This window comes from Apteryx rowi, unplaced genomic scaffold (assembly GCF_003343035.1).
Source record: "Apteryx rowi isolate R43461 unplaced genomic scaffold, aptRow1 scaffold_118, whole genome shotgun sequence".
Classification (NCBI taxonomy): Eukaryota; Metazoa; Chordata; class Aves; order Apterygiformes; family Apterygidae; genus Apteryx; species Apteryx rowi.
The window spans coordinates 487,001-507,083 of record NW_020447397.1 but is presented as its reverse complement, the minus strand read 5'-3'; the positions used below and the strand labels follow the sequence as shown (position 1 = coordinate 507,083).

At 39.2% G+C, this 20,083-nt stretch overlaps 1 protein-coding gene across 1 annotated transcript in view; it reads right to left on the bottom strand.

The window, feature by feature from the left end:
• Positions 1-20,083, bottom strand: part of UST (uronyl 2-sulfotransferase) — a 174,515-nt gene that overhangs the window by 75,442 nt on the left and 78,990 nt on the right. Inside the window, exons 3-4 of the mRNA XM_026083852.1 lie at positions 14,546-14,701; positions 6,323-6,402 (exon numbers count right to left, since the gene is read on the bottom strand). Coding sequence (XP_025939637.1) covers positions 6,323-6,402; positions 14,546-14,701 — 236 coding nt within the window. The remainder of the gene's footprint in view (positions 1-6,322; positions 6,403-14,545; positions 14,702-20,083) is intronic.

Genomic DNA, 20,083 nt, shown 5'->3' with positions numbered 1-20,083 from the left:
CTGCAGCAGCGTAGCTGTCTCCAAGTCTTGTACCTCCCTTCCAAATTTGGTTCGAAAGTGGCCAAAGGGTTCAGAAGTTCTTTAGGAATTAGGGATGGGGGGGAAACTGGGAAGACACACAGAACAGCTGGAGTCTTATTTCCTTAGAAAGCTATGCTAAAAGGAAAGTGGAGCCACCCCCCCCCTCAGACACACACACCCACAGATAGGGGGAACTAGTGGAACAGAAATGAAGACAAACTCTTCCCATCCCTGCAGACACTAAACTGCAGCTGAAATGAAGAGAGCGGCAGTCAGTTGATAGGCCAACGGTGCAGAAACGATGATTCCTCACATCCTAATGCTTTGCATGAATTCAACCTTGCTTAGAACAAATGAACTGAAATACAAAGGCTAAGAAAAATGTAAGATTAAAATAAGTTCACTCTTTGTCTCTTTGCATCTCCTTGCCACATCTCAGAAAATCTTTAGAGAGATCACTCTTTTTGATGCTTCTCACTCCTCTGCCTTTACCCTGACCTAATCAGCCCGCCTTTATACAAGCAGCAGTCACTTACTGACCATTGACAGAGACATGTCTTTAGATTTTTACACATTCCCCTGTAATGCTCATTTACCCCAGGCCAGGATGGAACAGCCAAGCTGCCAACTCCACCTAAGAGTGGTCTGCAAACGCATGTTTCGAAGAGACAAAAACTCCCATTGCAAGTTGGTGCTGCAGGGAGGAAAGCTGCCTGTGTGCACCCAGAACAGCAGTAATGCAATTCTTGCTGCTTCTATCCCCACTGCGTGTGTTCCTGCCAGCGTTCTTGCTGTTCCTCTGAAATCTGTGCCATTTGGAGCACACCCCAAGGATCTTGAGTAGTTGCCCAAAGACTGTTATATTTAGTTAATTCATCAGAAGATTGCTAAGAGTTCAAAGAGGGGCCTTTTAGCAAACTTGAAGCTTCTTCCTGCTTGATTTTTCTTAGGCTAAACACATAGGTGACAACTGGTGTTTATGACGAAGCACAGAGAACAACTTTCAGCTATCCTGAATTAGCTTTTTGTGTTTCTGCAAGTTGTTCTGGCTCTTCAAAGCTTCTTCAGTCTAACACTGTACTCCTTTGATCTACTGATAACATCTGTAATTTCACCAAATGTATCAGTGTACACATCTTCACTTTTTTTTAGAGTGTACACATTCTTTAAGCTTTGCTTCTGATTAACATTTCAGATGCTTTTCCCAGAAATATTAGCATATAAACCTAAATTCAGAAATAGCCACCAATATCTTATGAAAAATGCAATAAAAAGCAGTATTTTTGATAATTTAATGGTTCCCACAGTTCTTAAATACATGCAGCACTGGCATTGAAAAGGAACTGGAATATCACAAAGGGAAATGTTAGCTGTCATCCTATTTCTGCTATGTGCCCCTTTCGAGCATACATCAGCGCATGGATGCAAACCTACTGAATTCTCCAGGTCTTCCCAAATGGAGGCGGCTGCTTCTGCAGTGAGCATTGCAGACCACAGCCCAGGTTACTACTGACAACTTCTAGCACTCCTGGGCAGGTGAAAAAAAAGTTCTTCAGTTATTTATTTTTGTTTGTTTGTTTGTTTTTAACATAAGTCAATGGATCTCAGCATTCTGAGAATACAGATGCACACCAAAAGAGTTTTTTTTTTTTTAAATCGGACAATTTTCTACTTCAAAAATCCACTGCCATAAGATAATTTTGCTTCTGCAGCTTGATATTTCACATCTCTTTTTTTTTTCATTAGTTAATGCATATTTAAGAACAAGGAACGAAAGCCATTCCCATTGAGTTGAAAATGGCAGTCTGCTTAACAGTGACTAGAAAAATATCTAGGAAGCATAGTGGAAAACAACTCACCATGAGAATCTGGATTGCTCTGGCAAAACTAGCCAACTCTAACTTTAGAAGCTATAAGCAGGTGAGCAGCAAGGAGGTTATTTTTCTATTATATATAGCATAAATGAAGCCGACACAGTTAAGAGTACAGATTCAGTACTTAAACTTAGCAAAGAACACGGAACAACTGGAGAAATTACAGAGAAGAGCCAGAGAATTATTAAGTGGATGAGGAAAACATCCAACAGCAAGAGGCTTAGGAGTTCAGTCTCCTACCTGTTACCAAAAGGAAGACTGAAAGGTGTTTGGAGATAGCAGTGGTAGCAGTAGATAGATGCACAGGGAGAAACACCATGGAATAAAAAGCACTTCAATGAATAAAATACTAGCTTTCTCCAGCAGAAGCCAGAGGAATTCACATTAGAAATTAGCCAAAACAATTTAACAGTAAAGCTGACAGACAGCTGGAACAGAGTACCAAAGGAAGTGGCAGAGGCAGTATAACCTGATGCCTTCAAATGCAGCCTGGATGCTTTTATGGAAGACATCTAAGAATTATACATATTTTCCAATCAAGAGCTGTAAAATTATACACCAGGCTAGCCTCTTTAGCAACAGCTAGTATGAAACTAAAAAGCATTTAAAATTTGCTTTTTAACTAAACATTTACCTCTGCACAGGGGAGCATTCCAAAGTAGGGTTATTAGAAGAAAGCCACGTGGGGAGAGAGCAGTCCAGCAGTTAAGATTAAATGAGCAAGATGAGGATCAGAAAGCCATAATGAAAAGCTTCATTCAGCAATCACAAGCAAAAGAGAACTCAGCAAACACCCACCACCACCCAAAACCACTCCTAAATGGATGGAATCGACCCTTCTGAGGCACTGGGATCTCTCCCAATGTTAGGCATATCTGCATCGGATTGACTGGGAACAGAAGCTGCAAAACACAGGGAAAAAAAAGCTTTTCTTAGACTGGTTGATGACAAGCACGATGCACAAGTTCACTCATACCAAAAGAAGAGCAAGAAACATTTTTATTTTTGTCTTCTATTTGAAGCTGCAGTTAACTAGATCTATGCCAGTATAAATTTACATAAGATTTGCTTTAATGCGTCCTTCCAAGACTAGACTTTTTGTCTGCCTTTTTGCACTGTTTTGGATTGAGGAAAAATAGGACCGAATTAAAGAAAGAAAAGAAGGTAGGAGAGTAAATGAAGATTCATTACTGCAGCTGAAGCAGCAGACATTCTTAAAGCATTTTTTGCAAAGAGGGGAAAATGTCCCTGGCAAGCATCCAGGTTGGAGYGAGATTTTCAATTTATTAGAATTTTATTCAGAAAAACTAATGGTGCCTCTGAAAAATGCATGTGCTCAAATTCACCTGTGAGCTAAGGCTTAGCTCAGTTCCACATGAGGAGATCTTTTCTGGAAAGAAGATAAAGCCCCTGTTTTCCAAGTTGGAAACAATTTAAACAGTGTAAGTAAATGCCATGCTGCTGTTCTAAATAATCAGAGAGCTTAAGAGCTGACAGGTTTATAAGCAGGTGCAGGGTGGAAAGGGGAAAACACAAGTGATTTTTCATTGCTATTAATCATATCAGTGACATTAACAAAAAATAAAGTTTATTTCTCTTACTACTGTTTGGGGTGTCTCAGAGGCACCAGTAACTGAAGTCGAAGCAGACTCCTGTTTTGCAGGACTCTGCCTTACGCTTTCTCTGCTTATCTAATACCTGCATGCCCAGTGATGTGCTCTGAAGTGCTTGTAGCAATTCCCAAGGATCCTGAAAGGACTGGAACAAAAAAGTCTATGCTGAGTAGAAGTGACTCCTTTCATCCCGACAGTAACCTTGAAGCTCACTGAAAGAGCAGCGATGATAACATGCCTTCTGGCTACTACCTGCCTGCCACTTTGATAAAATGCAGGAGGAAGGAGCAGAAAGTTTCCTGCAAGCAGAAGGCTGCTTTCAGAGGTATAAAATGACAAACGACTGAAGTCAGGTTGGTCACTGGACTCATGTCCAGGATCGCTGCCCCCACAGATGTCTGTGCTCTCCAGTAAAATGTGTACTGCAACACCGCACGGAAAGCCTTGACCCTTCCCCTGTGCAGGAACAAGGGTTTCCATCCGTGCAGTATTCCGTCACTTTGGGTGGCTTTGGGTCTTTTACAGATTTGAAGCTTCCTCAGTCTGCGGTCAGGAATAAATTGTCACTTCTCCTACCTGTTCCTGTATAGCAGCCCCACTACCCACTGCACTGGTTTCTGCCTAACAGGCAGTGAACTCTCAGTCAGAACCCCAAAGTAATACTTTGACGCTCTTTCTTTTAGTTTCCAGGGTACTACACAGCTTTAATGTTCAGCTGCCAGAAAAGCTAGGGCAAATGGGAAGAACCATACTCCACAGACAATTTGAGCTGAGCTATTCACTAGAGATGGACTATAAAGGAATGAAATTTCAAAAAACAAGTGAAACTAGATCGCTTTCACAATACTGTATTATTTATAACGCCTGTTTAAATCACATTCTTGAAATTTCTGCATATTCAATACTTGACACTCCACATCCTTATGAAATCCACAGTTTAAAGAAAAAAAAGAAAAGCCCTAGAACTAAAGAACAGAAAAAAAATCCAGCATGTTACTTCATTATCGGATGTAACACTATCAATAGATTTTGAAATTAAAGACTAAAGCTCTGGTTCACATGTGTTTAATGTACCAGAAAATACTAGAAAGAGCTAAACCAAAAGTAAGCAATGTTGATGCACTTCAGTGATGTCTCATTTAAAAGACTCCTCAGCCTTTTCACTACTGTACAGCTACTAGTTAAACCAAGTGTCCCTCTAAATTTAAATATGTAAACTTGTATTTTTCAATTTTGCAACTAACAGCAAAAAAGGAAGCTGCAAATATTTTATATTTCAATATATTTTCAAAAATTTACATTGGAAGAAAAACATAGAGAGATTTCATCTTATGCATACACTGCACAGGAAACATACTACCTGTGTGACAAGGATGTACCATATTTAGAGTAAATGGTATCTTAGGAGGAGCAAGAGGTGACAATGTTCATCTCTTTTTCATGTGTCTAACACTGTGTACCATCTCTGAAAAATCAGTATAATCACGAAACATCCCTTTGCCCCTCAGGCATGCTATTTGTTTGATCCTGGGTTTTGGCAGGGAGAAGAGATGATTTACCAAGATGTGAAGTCCTATTCTAATGAATGTTTAAAAATAAAGTATTAGAAATGGAAGTCTTATAAAATAGAGAACACAGAAGATGAGAATTTTGTTAAGTCATCAGGTTTTCCTGTATTGAAATCATGCCTACAGTTAGTTGCAGGGAAAGCAAACTTTCAATTGCTCAAAATATTTTCATTTTCTTAAAAAAAAAAAAAAAGTATTAAAAAAATCCATTTAAATGTTTGGCATTTCTTACCACACTCTGTACCCGTGCTTGAAGCCACACATTTGAAGTACATGAACTAACATTACTGCATAAAAAAAAAGGCTGGGAAGTTAGGCAAGCTCTTGCAAAGACCTCTAGAAAATCCACACTTCTACAGAAATTCTTTTATCTAAGTACCAAGAGTCCAACTTAGTGGCACAGATGGCATGGTTCCTGAATATAATTTTCTATGAAATTTAAAGCTTGGGCAATAACCAACTGCAGTCAGCTTTAATCTCTGTATCCTGGCTAACTGCTAACTGGCATAACTCATCTGCACCCTTCCAAAAATTCCTCAGAAGTTTCATCCAAATTCAATTTTCTTCACATTCTATGCTATAAATGCCTCTAGCGTCTTGCTGTGTTCTTTTAAATAGCTGTTACATTTTATGCCAGATGGGATTGCACTCCCATGATACAGAGCAGAATTTTTGTGCATGGTTTATAAATGCTTCTGTATCCTGTGGATTGGGGACTATTTTGTCAGTACAAAAATATAAGTTGAATGGGTGAAAAGTCATTCCAGGCACAAAATGAATGAACTTAGTGAATTTCCATTGTCAGCTACTACTTGCAGGTAGAACATTCACAACAGTGTGCAGCCGCTTTTAAAACATGAGCCAGTTTTAAAACAAGGGCGCACAGTTTAAAGATCCAAGTTACTATCATATACTCTGTTAGCACTACCTTCGAATTACTCAGGATCAGTTGGGAATCTGACAGGAACTCCATTAACATAAGCTACGCTATATACAGGTTGGCTGGAAATGTCTCTGCAGCACAAGCATGCAACAGCTTCTGGCTTTTCAAAAACATACTGCACATAACTATCCTGTAGGCAAAAATACCACAGGAAAAAAACTTCTGAATGTGACTTCCAGTGCCAGAAAGGACAAAAAAAAGTTCATTGTATTGTTTATATTTGAAAAAGAAGAGAAAGCGTTCTGTATATTACAAATTAATACAAATCAACAAAAAAGCCTTTTAACTGAATAAATGCCTTACCTTGAGAAGTTGAGGAAATGAACATGTCTAGTGAATAAATAGGGCTGCTCAGCAGTGCTTATGTTTTTAATCAATTCCATCTAAAAAGAATTAACAAATCAAATTTTCCGTGTTATGTCAAGGCACATTTTGAGACAAATATAACTCTCAAACAATAAATAATGATGAAATTTTCAAGCCCAGAATTACTCAGGAATTCCTCCGCCACTATCTCTCCCAAACTATGATGGTAACTGCAATCAAGATAGCACTGTTACTATTTCATGCCTATGCAAGAAAAGTTAAAATGCAGACACCATCATGCTCTCATGGGGCTTATGTGCTTCCAGAAGCTGGTATCAGTTTAAAGAAGGGCTTAAACCAAAGGAAAAATCTAAACTCTGCCTAAACCTGCATCAGAATTTTGCAAGTGGCAGCTACCTTCTCAAGATACTGGATCTACTAAGCAGAACGTCAAAACATAAAATATCTGAAACCATACCAGAAAGTGGGAGCAGAGCCAATGAACATTTTCATGTAACAATAAAAATTCCTAACCTTGCCAAAACACTGTGTGGTTGTTTGCCTACTTAAATACAGAAAACATTCCTTCCACTATGACAGAAAATTAAGATTATGAATCTAACCTGCACTTTTGGAAAGATGGTGCTAAGCTGTAGTTCAGGTGCATTCACAGCATTTTAATTCTGTTTTAAAAATTAAATTATTTAAATTTTGCATTAAAAAGATAATTAAAAAGTTGTCATGTAAACAGCATACACTGAAGACCACATTCCAAGAATATGAATACATATTTTGTGTAAGCCCAACTCCAGCTGCAAGAATATTGTAGGGCATGTCAAGAAACTGAAAGTGTTAAGTGGAGCAAAGTGCTAGAAAGTTGAACCATTTTCATTAATTTTCCTTCCTCACTTTTACTCTCCTAAGATTTGCTTTTCAGTAGCATCTGTTCCATGCTCAAATGCAGGCTGTACTATGGACACTAAACACAAATGCATTTGAAACTCACAATACAGACATTCCAGTGATATTCCAGCACTAGGAATGTAGATACTGTATATCTGATTATTTATTGCTTTGTATTTTGAATGTGTGCTTTTCATAGGTGCAAAGGGGTATGAAATGCTTCTTATATTATATGCATTCTATTTTGTATGGGTGTCAGTGGCTGGAAAAGGTTATCACAGAGAATACTGGATTAGTAGCAGCTTTAAACCTGTGGTGTGTAGGGATGCTATACTGTATTTGGGTGGTAAGAAAAAGTTCACCGTACGCTATTCTGCAGTCTACCTGTGAAATTTCTAAAAAATTAATACATCTCCAGTGGAAATTTTCAAGAGACCTCTCAACTAAAACCAAATAACAGCCCACTGGAGTGGAGTGAATAGGTTGCTACAGACATACTTTCCTTAGCAAGAATTTAAGAAGTTGCATCCATTTTGTTGGTAAAGCTGGTGGGGTGGGGTAGGGGGTGTTTTTGTTTCTCCCTCAAGGCATTATGGTAGTTGCATATAGTATGAGCATCTCTTCTGTGGACAGTTCTCAACTTTTGAGTCCTTCACTCTTCCTTCCTGTGATGCCTATTCTGAAGGAGGTTGCTTATTATACAGAATTATTGAATTTTATAGCCTAGGTAGTAGAAAATAATACAGAAAATAACAGAAATTCATAGCCTTTGAGGGGAGGTGGGGAGTGGGAAAGAGACAGGAAAAGATGACCTAAACATCCTGGTTTGGATCATATCAATTCATATTCTAAATATAAACACCATTAAGAGGCTGTTACTTTAAAAAATATTAACTTGAATGTTATAGCTGACATAGACAAAATAAGGAGAAGCATGGGGTCCAGCTTATTAAGTGGTCAAGATAAGCTGACTGGTGTGCAATCAGTTACTGCACTAAAAAGCCCTGAAGAGCTTCGTAGAAAATTATGTCCATGTCATACAAATATATAAACTACATTTAAGGGACATCAGTCAATTTTTTTCTTACATTTCCCAGTTTTGATACGCTGTATTTTGCCATGGTTTACTTTGTGCATCACATTTTACTGCTTATCAGCTCTTTTTCATTTTCTTTTTTTTTTTCCTGAGACACATATCCTATCTTCTTCTTTCAGCCAAGACAAACCATGGCCATTTAACTTCTGGGACGGAATGAAAAAGCGCACACACAAATATTCTCTTCCTGCCCTTCCTCTGCCCTCAACAACTGTATACACATACACACATGAGAAGCACTGAAGCAATAAGTTTGTCTGTCTATCTTCTCTGGATGGGCCTCTTTCTGTCAAACTAGCTCAAGTGTATCAAACTTTAGGTCTATTTCCCCAGGCTTCAGCCCGTGAAATGCTATAAACCCAAGGGAATGGAACAAACAGAGGAGGAGACTGAAAGAAATATAATATGAAAGGAAAAAAACAGACAAAAGATGTTTGAGGAAAAAAATGGGAAGAAGTGAAGATGGCCTCCTAGTTTTAGTCAGTCATATCTAGACTCCGACTGATCCAAATATAAACAAGTCTTTACACAGCTCCTTTATTACAATAAAATGCTATAAGAAAGAAATTCATAAAAATAAAGAACAAAACTTGACTAGGTCAGAATTAGAAAGCCCAGGACACTTTGCAACAACTGTCACAAAAAAAAAATTGAGTATATTTTGTTAAGACAAAGGCTTTTTTAGCAAACTGAATAAGCTGACAGCTTTTTAAGATTGGTAACTCTTTTTGTTTTGCTTCCAGAATGAAACAGAAGAAGGACTCCAAAGGCTAGATATCAGATGTCTCATTTTGGAGTTTTTTTGTTTTTTTCCATAGTATAAACTGGAAATGTAAAAATAGTATGAACATACAAAGTAGTCACACTGAGGTTTAAAAAGACAGGCAGCTTTAAAATAATAATGACAAATAAATGTGTGTGTGTGTGTGTGTGTGCATGTGTGTGTGTGTGTGTGTGCGTGTGTGTATGTGTGTTATAAAGTACCACAGAAGCCTCCCTTTCCCCCTGCCCCCATGACTTGTACCAATTTGCGAACACCAAGTTGACTCACACAAAATCCCACAACCTTTCACATTGTGTATCACCTGATCTAAGTGTCAGGCTTGTGCACATCTGCATGCTGGAGTAGCAGAGGTGCTTCTAGGTCAGAAGTAAAGTGAGTCTGCAGAGATGCACACAGAGAGTTGGACAGCATCTGGCTGCCTAGCCCTTTCTTTTTTTTTTTTTTAAGTTCTTGCTACCAAACTCAATCTCTTGAGCTATGATAATAACTTATTCCAAAACAGACATAGAATTTTGTTTTGACTTAAACTACCTTCATATTTAGACACTTACTGCTCAACAGGACTTGTAAGCAGATGTGGATGAAATTGCACTATGCATATGAACAAACAAGCAAAAAACATTATTTTAAAAACCCTGCCAAAAGGGTAAGTAAGGCTCAACAGAAACAACACACAGATGTCAGTAGGGAAAAATAAATAACTGCAATGGCTCACGGCCACATGTAAATTGTGGCCAGATTTCCCATGGGCCTCTCTCTCTCTCCCTCTCTCTGATCCCACTGCGCTGAACTGATTTCAACTTACAAGCCAAACGTCTTGCTCAGAAACACCACGCAATCATCCTTCCTTCTAAGATGGTGCAAAAATAAATAAATAAATCTTCCAACATCTACCAGAAGAGTAAGCTCTCTAGTATTTTTTTTCTTTTTTAAGAAGGAGAGACAAGAAGGCTGGAGTAGAGGAGACAGAGAGATGAAGAGTGAGTAGAGGATGAGAGTCGGGAGGATAAGAGCAAGTAGATTTGGATGTAATGGGAGATGCAGGAGGAAGAGATATAAGTACTGATCACCTAGGAGACCTTTCCTAAACCATCATTAGTTTGAAAAGACATGAAAAGGCACAAGCAGAAGATAAACTACCATGGCAAACACAGGCAGGGTAGAGATGAAGAGGAACATTTTTGTATTTGGTGGGAGAGGCTATAAAAATAGCTGAGGGAAGACCAAATGGAGCACATGCCAGTGAGGAGTTAGGCTTGTAAAGAGCCATCCCTTCTTTCTCAGTGCCGCCACGATCTCTCCTGCAAGAGTTTCTCAGGCTGTTTCAGTGAGACAGTGCTGAAAAGATAGTAATTTGCTTTGGAAATGAACTAAATTGCACCAGACAACTTAATGCTGCTGAATGAGGAACCAGGGAGAGGGGAAATGCCAGGACATGAAGTGCGTGTGGGGAGAGGCAGGTGCTGGCATCACGTGCAGGCTGGGCAGCCCCTGCCAGGGAGCCCACAGTGCTGCCCAAGGGCTACGGCAGAAAAGTAGAGAGCACAGACAGCACGGCGAGACTCTGCAGAGCTTGAAACAAAAGCAAGCAGTTGCAAAGACCTCCACGGTGTGACTGACTGTGCGGATATGCATTTGCTGCCATTGCTAGAAATACCTGGGTTTTAAATACTCATTACATGGCCAGAAAAATCTGGATTCTAAAAAGCCCACTAAAACAGCAAATAATTGCAAGGAACACAGTCTTTTAGCCTAAATGCTGATTTGCTCCTTAGGATAATATCTTGTTGCCACTGTGATTCCTTGCTTAAGTTTTCTTTCCAAACTTTTCTCTAAAATTCATTTTCTGCTCTGACTTTCAAGCAGAACCTTTAAGCAAGACCAGATCCATAAACAGAGGCAACTCTGTAAAACACAAGCTCATTTTGAATCTTAAAGCCCATCTAAGCAAGAAAACCAAGAGGCAATCCTCCAAGTTAAAAACTTTTTCCGTAGACTACTGTCCTACGCAACCATTGTAGGATCTTCAGTTGGCCATACTGAAGAAACCAAATCATAATGGCTCAGCTTCATCAGTATATTTACACTGTGTTGTTGCTGCATTTTAAATAACAATCCAGCAGATGGCACAGTGAAACGACTCAGGGAGAAACTGGATGGGGCCCTCCCCTACAGGAAAGAAACGTGGAGGACGGCATTGTGCCAGCCACAGCATTGTTCCTGAAAAAAACTAAAGTCAGATTTGCAAGATAGGACACCTTCTTTCCCTCTTCTCTAAACATTCGTCCCCACTGTGTTGGCCTGCTCAGAGCCGTTGCATCGTGATAAGATTTGTAACAGGTAAATTCCATTGGGAACAAAACGAAAAAATCAGATAATGACGCTGCCTATAGATTTTTTTTTTTGGTTGGCCAAAATGCTATTACTTTTTTAAACTGCTGCATTCACTGCAACAGAATTCAAGATTGAAACGTATAAAAATGGTGAAGCAACTGTGATTTTCCCAGTGATGTCAGCTGGATTACGCTATGGTCGCGGCTAACATTGATACAAATAAAACAAAAAGTTCACTGCATCTGTCTCTCTTGTGAGTTGTTTACCACCTTCTCTTGGTTTCAGTCTCTACTGAAGGCATGTAGGATCCAGGAGACAAGTATCTGCAGACATTTAGTATATCACTTTCATCTTGGTTGAACTTCCTTTCCATAGAAAATTCACAACTGTGTCATCATCACAGGAATGTGACTGAACCTCCACTTTCATCTCTTAAAAATTTGGAATTGCTTCAAAAATTTCTTAAACTCCCCAAGCTGCTATGACTAATTTTCTGTCTTTATAAGCATTTAAGAAAAATTAGCAATGGATTATTAGTGTGTTAAACGTGAATTATATATAAAGCTGTTGATTAGTTTGACTCTGTATACATGAATATTGCATATAATTTCTGTATTTAATTCAATTGAGAATATTTTTGCAAATGGCAAGGCACAAATGAACACATTGGTTTCCAAAAGCCACTCCCTTATGCCCACAGATGTTCAAAGGCTACACTTCTAATTGCTGGCAAGCACACACAATTTGGGAAAATTTCTTAGTAGGAAGAAGACTAGAAAAAGCAATGAGAATATGGATTCCAGTTATGTGCAATCTCTGTAGTCATAAAGAACACCTAAGTGCTTAACTTTATTTAACAGTGGCAGACTGCATAAGATAAATATTTACATAAAGTCTTGGCTGGATCAGGGCTTTAACCAAACACAAGACAGACAAATGACAGAAGGAACAGAGTAGTAGCATCTTGAGTGAGCAGCCCATGCTCATGCTGGGAACCTGCAGTCCAGCTCAGATCACTTTTTTCTCATTCCAGTGCTTGGAGCCTGAGATCATCCATTCTCTTAATTTCCACTTGTGTATATCACATTAAAGGTGGGAGAAGTAATTGATTTCTCATATTCTCATAAAAAAAAGACAACAACCAAAAATACCTTAACCAACAGAATAGTTACTATCTCCAGGCATGTTTCCAGGTGATCGGAAGCACTTTTCAGCAGAAGTACTCATTAAATTATGAACCTATTGTAACTACATAAATAAGCCATAAATTAAAATAAAGTGACTCAAGCTATAATAGGGCAATCTAGAGAGTAAATCTTCAGCTCTGTAGCAATATATCCACCACCATCTCTGTTCTATCACATTTGCTGTCTCATAATCTAACAGCTTTTGTATTGCAAAAAATAACGCAGATATTTTTCCTCCATCAATGTATTTGCTGCATCAAAAATAAGTGTAGGCTACTCTGGGATTTTAATATTTTGGCTGGAGTAAAGCATAGAAGACTGTTTATACGTGATCTTTTGCCATGCTTAACCACAGACAATCTGCCCAACAGTGCTGCAATGAAGGAGGTGATGAAGGTGAAGACGGAGGTTACTACTGTTTTAAAGATTTTTAGGTTTTATGATACATCTCCCAGCCAATGAGCAATGAAATTTGATGAAGAACTTCTTCAGAACAAGGCCTGAACAACCCAAAACACAAATCCAATTATACCAGGAGAAATCCCCTATCCCATATCCAATAATTAAGCAGAAAAACTTAAAAGCAGACAAAATAACTAAGCACACTGTGTAGCACAGGATCGCTTGACCCTGACGCAATGCGACCATTTTGCAGCCTCCTACAGGAACCGTGGCAGTGGTGGCAGCAGTTTGCCACTCACAGGGATGCTGCAAGAGCTGCAGCTCAGGGCTCTGCCCCGTCCCTCTGCTCACTCAGGCGCAGCGGCCACAGCGCGGGGGGCTGAGCGGGGGCGAAAGGTGGGACTCCAGCCTTCCCCACAGCCTTTCACTTGGAACAAACTGCCCCACCTAAATGAACAAACAGGGAAACTTACGTTCATAAACAGGCTACAAATGAAAAACCCCTAACTACAGTACAATGCCACTGGTGGGTTCCACGTCTGTATTTTGAGCATCACATCCTTTTGTGGCTTGTAGATTGCTAATCTTAGGAATGACGCAGGCCGTTATTGCAGCGTTCACCTGAATCAGCAGATTGAAAGAACAGCTGTGGGCAAAGAACACGCTTGTGTGTACAGCATCTCACCAAGTCTCTGGAGTCTGAGGTTTCTGCATTATCTGCATCAATACCTCCTGATGGTAGTGATATTTATGGTGAGTATATGATTACCCTAAATACAGGTAAATTTAGGTAACTGGACCTTTTGTGGAATCAAAGCTGCAAAAATAGTGCTTTCTACCCCTTAAAGGAACATGAAAAGGGGTGTCTGGGGAGAGAGGTTTCACTGGGTGTTGCCTTGGTAAAGTGTGTATGACAATGTGAAAAAGGCAAAGAGGAAGATGTTGGGATAGGATCAAGGAAGTGTGAGACTACAGCAACACAGGTTAGCATAGCCCTCAGAAACAACTTTTTCAAGCAAGTAATGACTCAAAGCAAATGAAGAAAGCAAGCAAAGAAATTGTTGGCTATTATTTAATTCCTGCTCTACTTAAAGAGATCCAAGCCAGGCCTGAATAAGCTGGCAAGTCTATATGATAAATGGCTGTCCCCTGCAGATATATTAATGCAGGTCCCAGAAGCTGCTAGTGCCAAACTCCACTCACAGTAACCTTCTTGACTCTCTGCTGAACTGACTAATGCTGGACTGACAACTGCTATGTTGACTACATCCAAGAGTTGTCTCATTTACAGTWATTTTTTCTGGTAGCTCTCCACATCATGCTGCTCGTGGCTCTACCATCCATTTCTCCTGTTAATTGAAGCCACTCAAAGGATGATGAATTCTGGCTGATTACTCAGGTGAAAGAAGTAATACATATCCTTTCAGTATGATTTCTGCTAGCATACCCCTTTGTTTCACAGTTTCAGAAATATAATAAGAAAACAGCATCTAAGGTGACCAGGAATAATTTACCTGTTCGTTTTTGGTAAGTCTTGTTTTGTTATGAATGTCAGATGTAACCAGGTTGAATCCATGTTTCTCTGATAAAATTCTCAAAAGCAAAACCACAGTTCGACTCCCACACTTTCCAACTCTGTTGTAGACCACCTGGCTGGGGAAAGGAAGTACCTAAATAAAGGTTGAAAAAAAATGGAGTCAGTATATTGGTATTTTTGTTTCTATTTACCTCAGACACAGCATACTTTGGCTACAAGCCAACAGACACGTACAGGAGAATTTTCAGGACTCTGCCCAAGTCAGAAGCATTCAGTTCCACCAGCAAGCTATAAACTCTCCAGAATAAAGGGCTAACATGTGGCTCAGGAGATGGCAAACAGAGATTTCCCCCTCTATCACCCAATTTAAAGTAACAGCTCAGGTCAGTAGTGATCTCAGAAACACTAAGCCACTGCTGATGACTTCTGCTGAAGGTGGTGATGGGCTTAAGCTTGTTGCTTGTAACCTCATCGCAAACAGTCAGCTTTAGTTGACTGGCTCCATACAAAGAACAAAGAGCAGTGAATTCTCGCTACAGTTTGGCAATTCAAAGTGAAGTTGACATAATGCAAGAGGAATGCTTGAGTTGCAAAACTTCAGCTTAAAAGAAAAGAAAAAAAGCAACAATCAACTGGGTAGAGCTAAAATGAATTGACTGTTTGAATTTAAAACATAAACATAAATCTTAAAGAGACATAAATCTTAAAGAGACTTAAGAGAACAAATCACGACACTGGCTACATGTGTACTTCTGAATTAAACAACGTCAGAGGCTGTTGGCTGGCCTTGAGGTCAACTGGCGCAGTCTGATCATGTCCGTACTGTTAAAATCCATTAAACCTTGAAACAGAACAGCTACATCCAGCCTGGCTACTGGGAATGATCCCCAGTCCACGCTAACTCTTGAACCATGCTCTTCTCCCTGCTTGGGATACTGCAAGTTGACTTGGGCTAAAACCATGCCAAGGACTATTCTAATAATTTAACAGAATGGGCAACTGAGTTCCGGGGCCTGGGCCGGGCACTGTAAGCATAACTGCTGTTTACCAAATAGTAAAGCTGGAGGTTAGTTTCCTTTTCTGCCCCAAAACCACAAGATAAATAGTAGAAAAAATGTGAAACTTCTCTCAGCAGTTTCTCAGACAGAACTTCCTACTGTATTTTGGCAACAGTAGACAATGAAATTTATTACTGCCTTTAAGGCAAAGACAGAAAGGCTGGGGGTGCGTGTGGGGTATGTGGGTGGTTGTATTAGTATTTTTGCAAAGCACAACTATCAGAGCTGCTTAGAATGGCAAACTAAATGCTTTTAGACAATTTAGGTATTCCAGAAGAGATGTGCTTCAAAAATAAGCAAAGCAACATCTCACTGAAGATGCTTTGTACACTAGACTAACAATAGCAAATTCAGCTTTTTTTTTAAACTGAAGAGTCATATTACTAGATGTTCAACTTAGAGCAATCCCAGCAATAATAAGATCAGCAGCATGGGAAGACAGTTTGATTTGAACCCCAAATCACACAGGGAAAGATAACAGTTTTACAGTCAGAATTTTCAGGGATGAAAGAAGAGGATAACAAAGAGGTGAATTTGTCATTATGGTTTGTGGAGATAAAGGACAGCAGTACATGAAAATCACGAAGGCTATCATTATCACAAATTAAGTGAGGAATTATGGCCACAACTGTCTGCACCTAAAGCAAAATGGTACCAAATTTCAGGATTATTAAGTGTCTTGAGTAGGGAATCAAACAGCTACCTACAACAAACAGGCTTGCCAAACTGAGATTTTCCTTGACAGCACGAATATCTGGCTCTGCTGGGTGGAGGGACTTCTCTTGGTTGTTTCCTTTCAAACAGGAGTCAGGAAAAAAGGCTCTTGATTATTTCTCCAAATGAATATTTGAGAAATACTTTTCATTAATTGCCAGATGAAAAACTGAAATTCATGAAGTTTGTTTCCATACATTTGCACCAGCTATTTTCCCCATTTAGGCCTTTGAGGTAACACAATCAATGCACACTGAAGTATAACAACACTGTTCTACAGTTAGCTTTGGACTGATCTTCTAAATACTATATATGGCCTGCTAAAATTCAGATCTTTTTCACTCACTTTCATTTTTGCTACTGGAGTCTTAATCATTTGTTGGAGTCAGTGATGCCAGCTCTGTGCCAAGAGCGCAGCAGTGCTTCTGCTGTGCTGTCTTCACTGCGCTCCCTTCCTTTTCCCCCCAAACCCTTCTCTCACTAATACACACCAAACAGAATTTGTACAACAGAGAAACAAAGCTTCCTTTTCTGGAATGATCCAGCAAAACTAACTTTGTATTCATTCAGCAGTTTTGATTTCTTCAGTGATGTTGAGAAAAGTTCACTGCTTCTCATCCCTTATGTGTTGTATGCAAATTTTAGCTATTCCCTTAAAAAAGCTCTTCCAGCTCCTAATTTCAGCTAGTCCTTACTGGTCATGAGGGCAGCAAGATCTACCAAGCATTGACCTTTGCCCACACCTGTGCAGTGTTTCTGCTCAGGGTCCCAGTCCCTTAACTCCATATCACCCCCTCTCAGAACTCAGACCCTCAAAATGCAGGACAGCACATTTTATTGTACTTGTTACCACCAAAATGCTACCAGTGCCTGATTTCCCCAGGTTCCTTGACTTAGGCTAGTTACCAGAGCAAAACGATGAAGAAGATAGCATTATGTTTCTGGCATCTATTTTGCATAACCATTCTTGAAAACTGGAAAATGAGAAAATGCAAGTAGTAATTCATAGTTCTAAAGTGAGTTAGATGAAGTCTTATTTTGTTGCTAACTAATTGCCATGGTCCACACTTTCAGTAAAAGGCATTCTGAAATCACATGACTGCATTAGTCAAAGCCTTGGTATATGGCAGCATCATCTAATAACATAGACCAAGAGGTGTCTGTTGTTAGGCCTTTAAATTGGCTAACACTGTCAGGAAGTCCCAGTTTCGCCTATAGCAGGCAATAAATAGATGTGCTCTTAGTGAAGAAGATTATTTGCAACACCTATGCTATGACTCAACAGTTGCTTCTGTTAAGAAATCAGCGATCTAAAATCACTTGCATGTCATTTTTAGTTAACAATTAGAAATCAATGAATTAAGTTCTGTGTGCATCAGAAGCAGCATATATAGCACCAATTTATGGAAAGTTCATTTTTCTATTACAAAGATTGTGCAAAATGTTTCCTGATACAGGATCTGAATTGTGGTTCTAGGCAAAGTGTTCAGCACAAGGGTAATGTGCCAAAGTAATGCTTTGTTTCAAGTAATAGTTACTTTTGCTCTGTGCAATCATTTTCTCCCAGGATTGCTGTCATTAACAGCAGCCAGAAGAGGCATGTGGGCTTCTGGCAGTATCTGAGCAGCTACTAGATCTTCATCAGGCAAGCAGAATGATTCCTCAAGCAATCCTTCAAATTAGACTGCAAATTAGAATGAAAAATAAATGGAAAAATCTGGATACCCTTATACATAAGGGGAACATATCGAGTTATTTATGGTACTTTGCTACCACCAATACACTTCATGACCAAAAAGAAATTAATGTTATTTCTGGTAACTGTTTATGATAATTTAACACCTGAATCCTTCACTGCTACATATCTATGAAAGCTGCCATTCTCCAAATTATTTGAGGAAGGGTATTTGGTGATCACTGTCTTGGTTAAGCCTTCAAAATTTCAGGACATCACATCTGTTCATTCAGCCAGTGAACCCGGGCCTCCCAGGGCTCCCATAAAACCCACTTAACACACACAACTGTCTCTGAACTGAAAAATCCCAGCTTCAAATACCAGAGAACTCCAAAGGTGATGGATGTAACGTTTGTAGGTTACAGCTGCAGCTAACCTTTTCCAAAACAAGTGCTAACGATGGTTAACACTGAACACATTTTATAATTTTGAATACAACTGCAGGGACACCATCATGAAAGATTTTTTGTAAGAATGCCAATGAGTGATATTCTAGCCTGTCTGCTTTTTGATTCATTTCTTTGTACAACAAAATCAGCAATGTACGCTTGCCGTGTACATCAACTGCATGTGAAAAGAAGCCTGACAAGCTGCATTGTGCTCAAAGCCAATTCCCTCCTTCATGGCTACAAAAAGCCACTTCTTAAGTTACTTCAGTAGTTTGACCACAGAGATGTCATTGGATGGTCGACAGCCACAAAGCTAAAAATCTACCAGAATGACAGTGCACTTGTGTTGATAGCTGTAGCAGGCCTTCTCACCTCAGGGAAGGGTGAAGGGAATTCAGCAAGTGTTGGCCAAAGTATTTGCCATGGCTCTGCAGTACTGTCCACAGAACAACATTGTGACTTGTGCAATGAGTTTTTCCTCTGCTCACACATACCCTTTTGGCATACTTTGCTGGGGAAGCATGTAAAAGTCTTTAAGAAAAACAGTCTCATTAAGTAGATGCTGACAAGTGCCCATGGAGGAGCAAGAGCTCATACAGCCTATGTTTGTGCACTGCCTAGCACCCTGGAAATATGATAAATGACCAGAGTTTGTAAGGCTATGGAAATGTTAATCAATGCATCATAATTATTAATCACTTTGATTTTCATAGCAGAGTTGCACTTTGCAATATAACAAGCAAAAATTTTTCTTCATTGGTACATCATTTTAAGTAGAATTTCACTGTACTCTGATTAAATGCAAGTTCCAACAATTAAAGCCCTGATTTGATTAGCCATTAACTTCGGATGAATCTTATTAATACCATACCAAAAAAAAAAAAAGAAAAAAAAATAGAAGAAGAAGAAGAAAAAAAAGCAGGCCTTTGTAAAGACTCTATTCTAGCTGCAAACAACTCTACCAGCTAAAAAACCTACTGGTGCTACCAAGTTTGGCCAGTTCTCACCTTTGTTTCTGAAACTTACCTTACATAACGCAACTCCATTCTGCACATAGGTGATAACCATGGCAACCCAAATAAAACAAGCCATAAGCAAATACTCACTGCAGTCTAGGTGATGACAAAGAAAACTGAAATAAAAGGTTATTATTTTCAGAAGACTTTTTAGTTTAAAGGAGGCCAATATATTAATGTCTTGATTGAATAAACATCAGAATCCACTTCTGCCCCCATCAGACAATATGCAAGATAAGCCCTAGAGCTCAATGCTCCCTTTAAAAGAACACACTATTTAACTGTAACCCAAACTTCACCTGCAGCACTCCTGAATATGGCTAGCTTTAAGGATTCACTGCTGAAGCTGTGCTACTGTTTTATCTGTTTATGTCACCATTCCACCTACACACCTACATACACTAGGGAGCATGCCCAATACACAAAGTAAGGCCACACAAAAACTTTTGATACTTAAGCAGGTATGTTTAATGTGATCAGTTCTTTTAAGATGCTGCAAATCCGCTTTCTGCGTTTTTGGAATCACCTAAGTAATTTGTTAGAAGAAGAAATATGGCTGTCATAAACCTGTGTTTGTATCAGGCAGATCTAGAAATGCAAGAA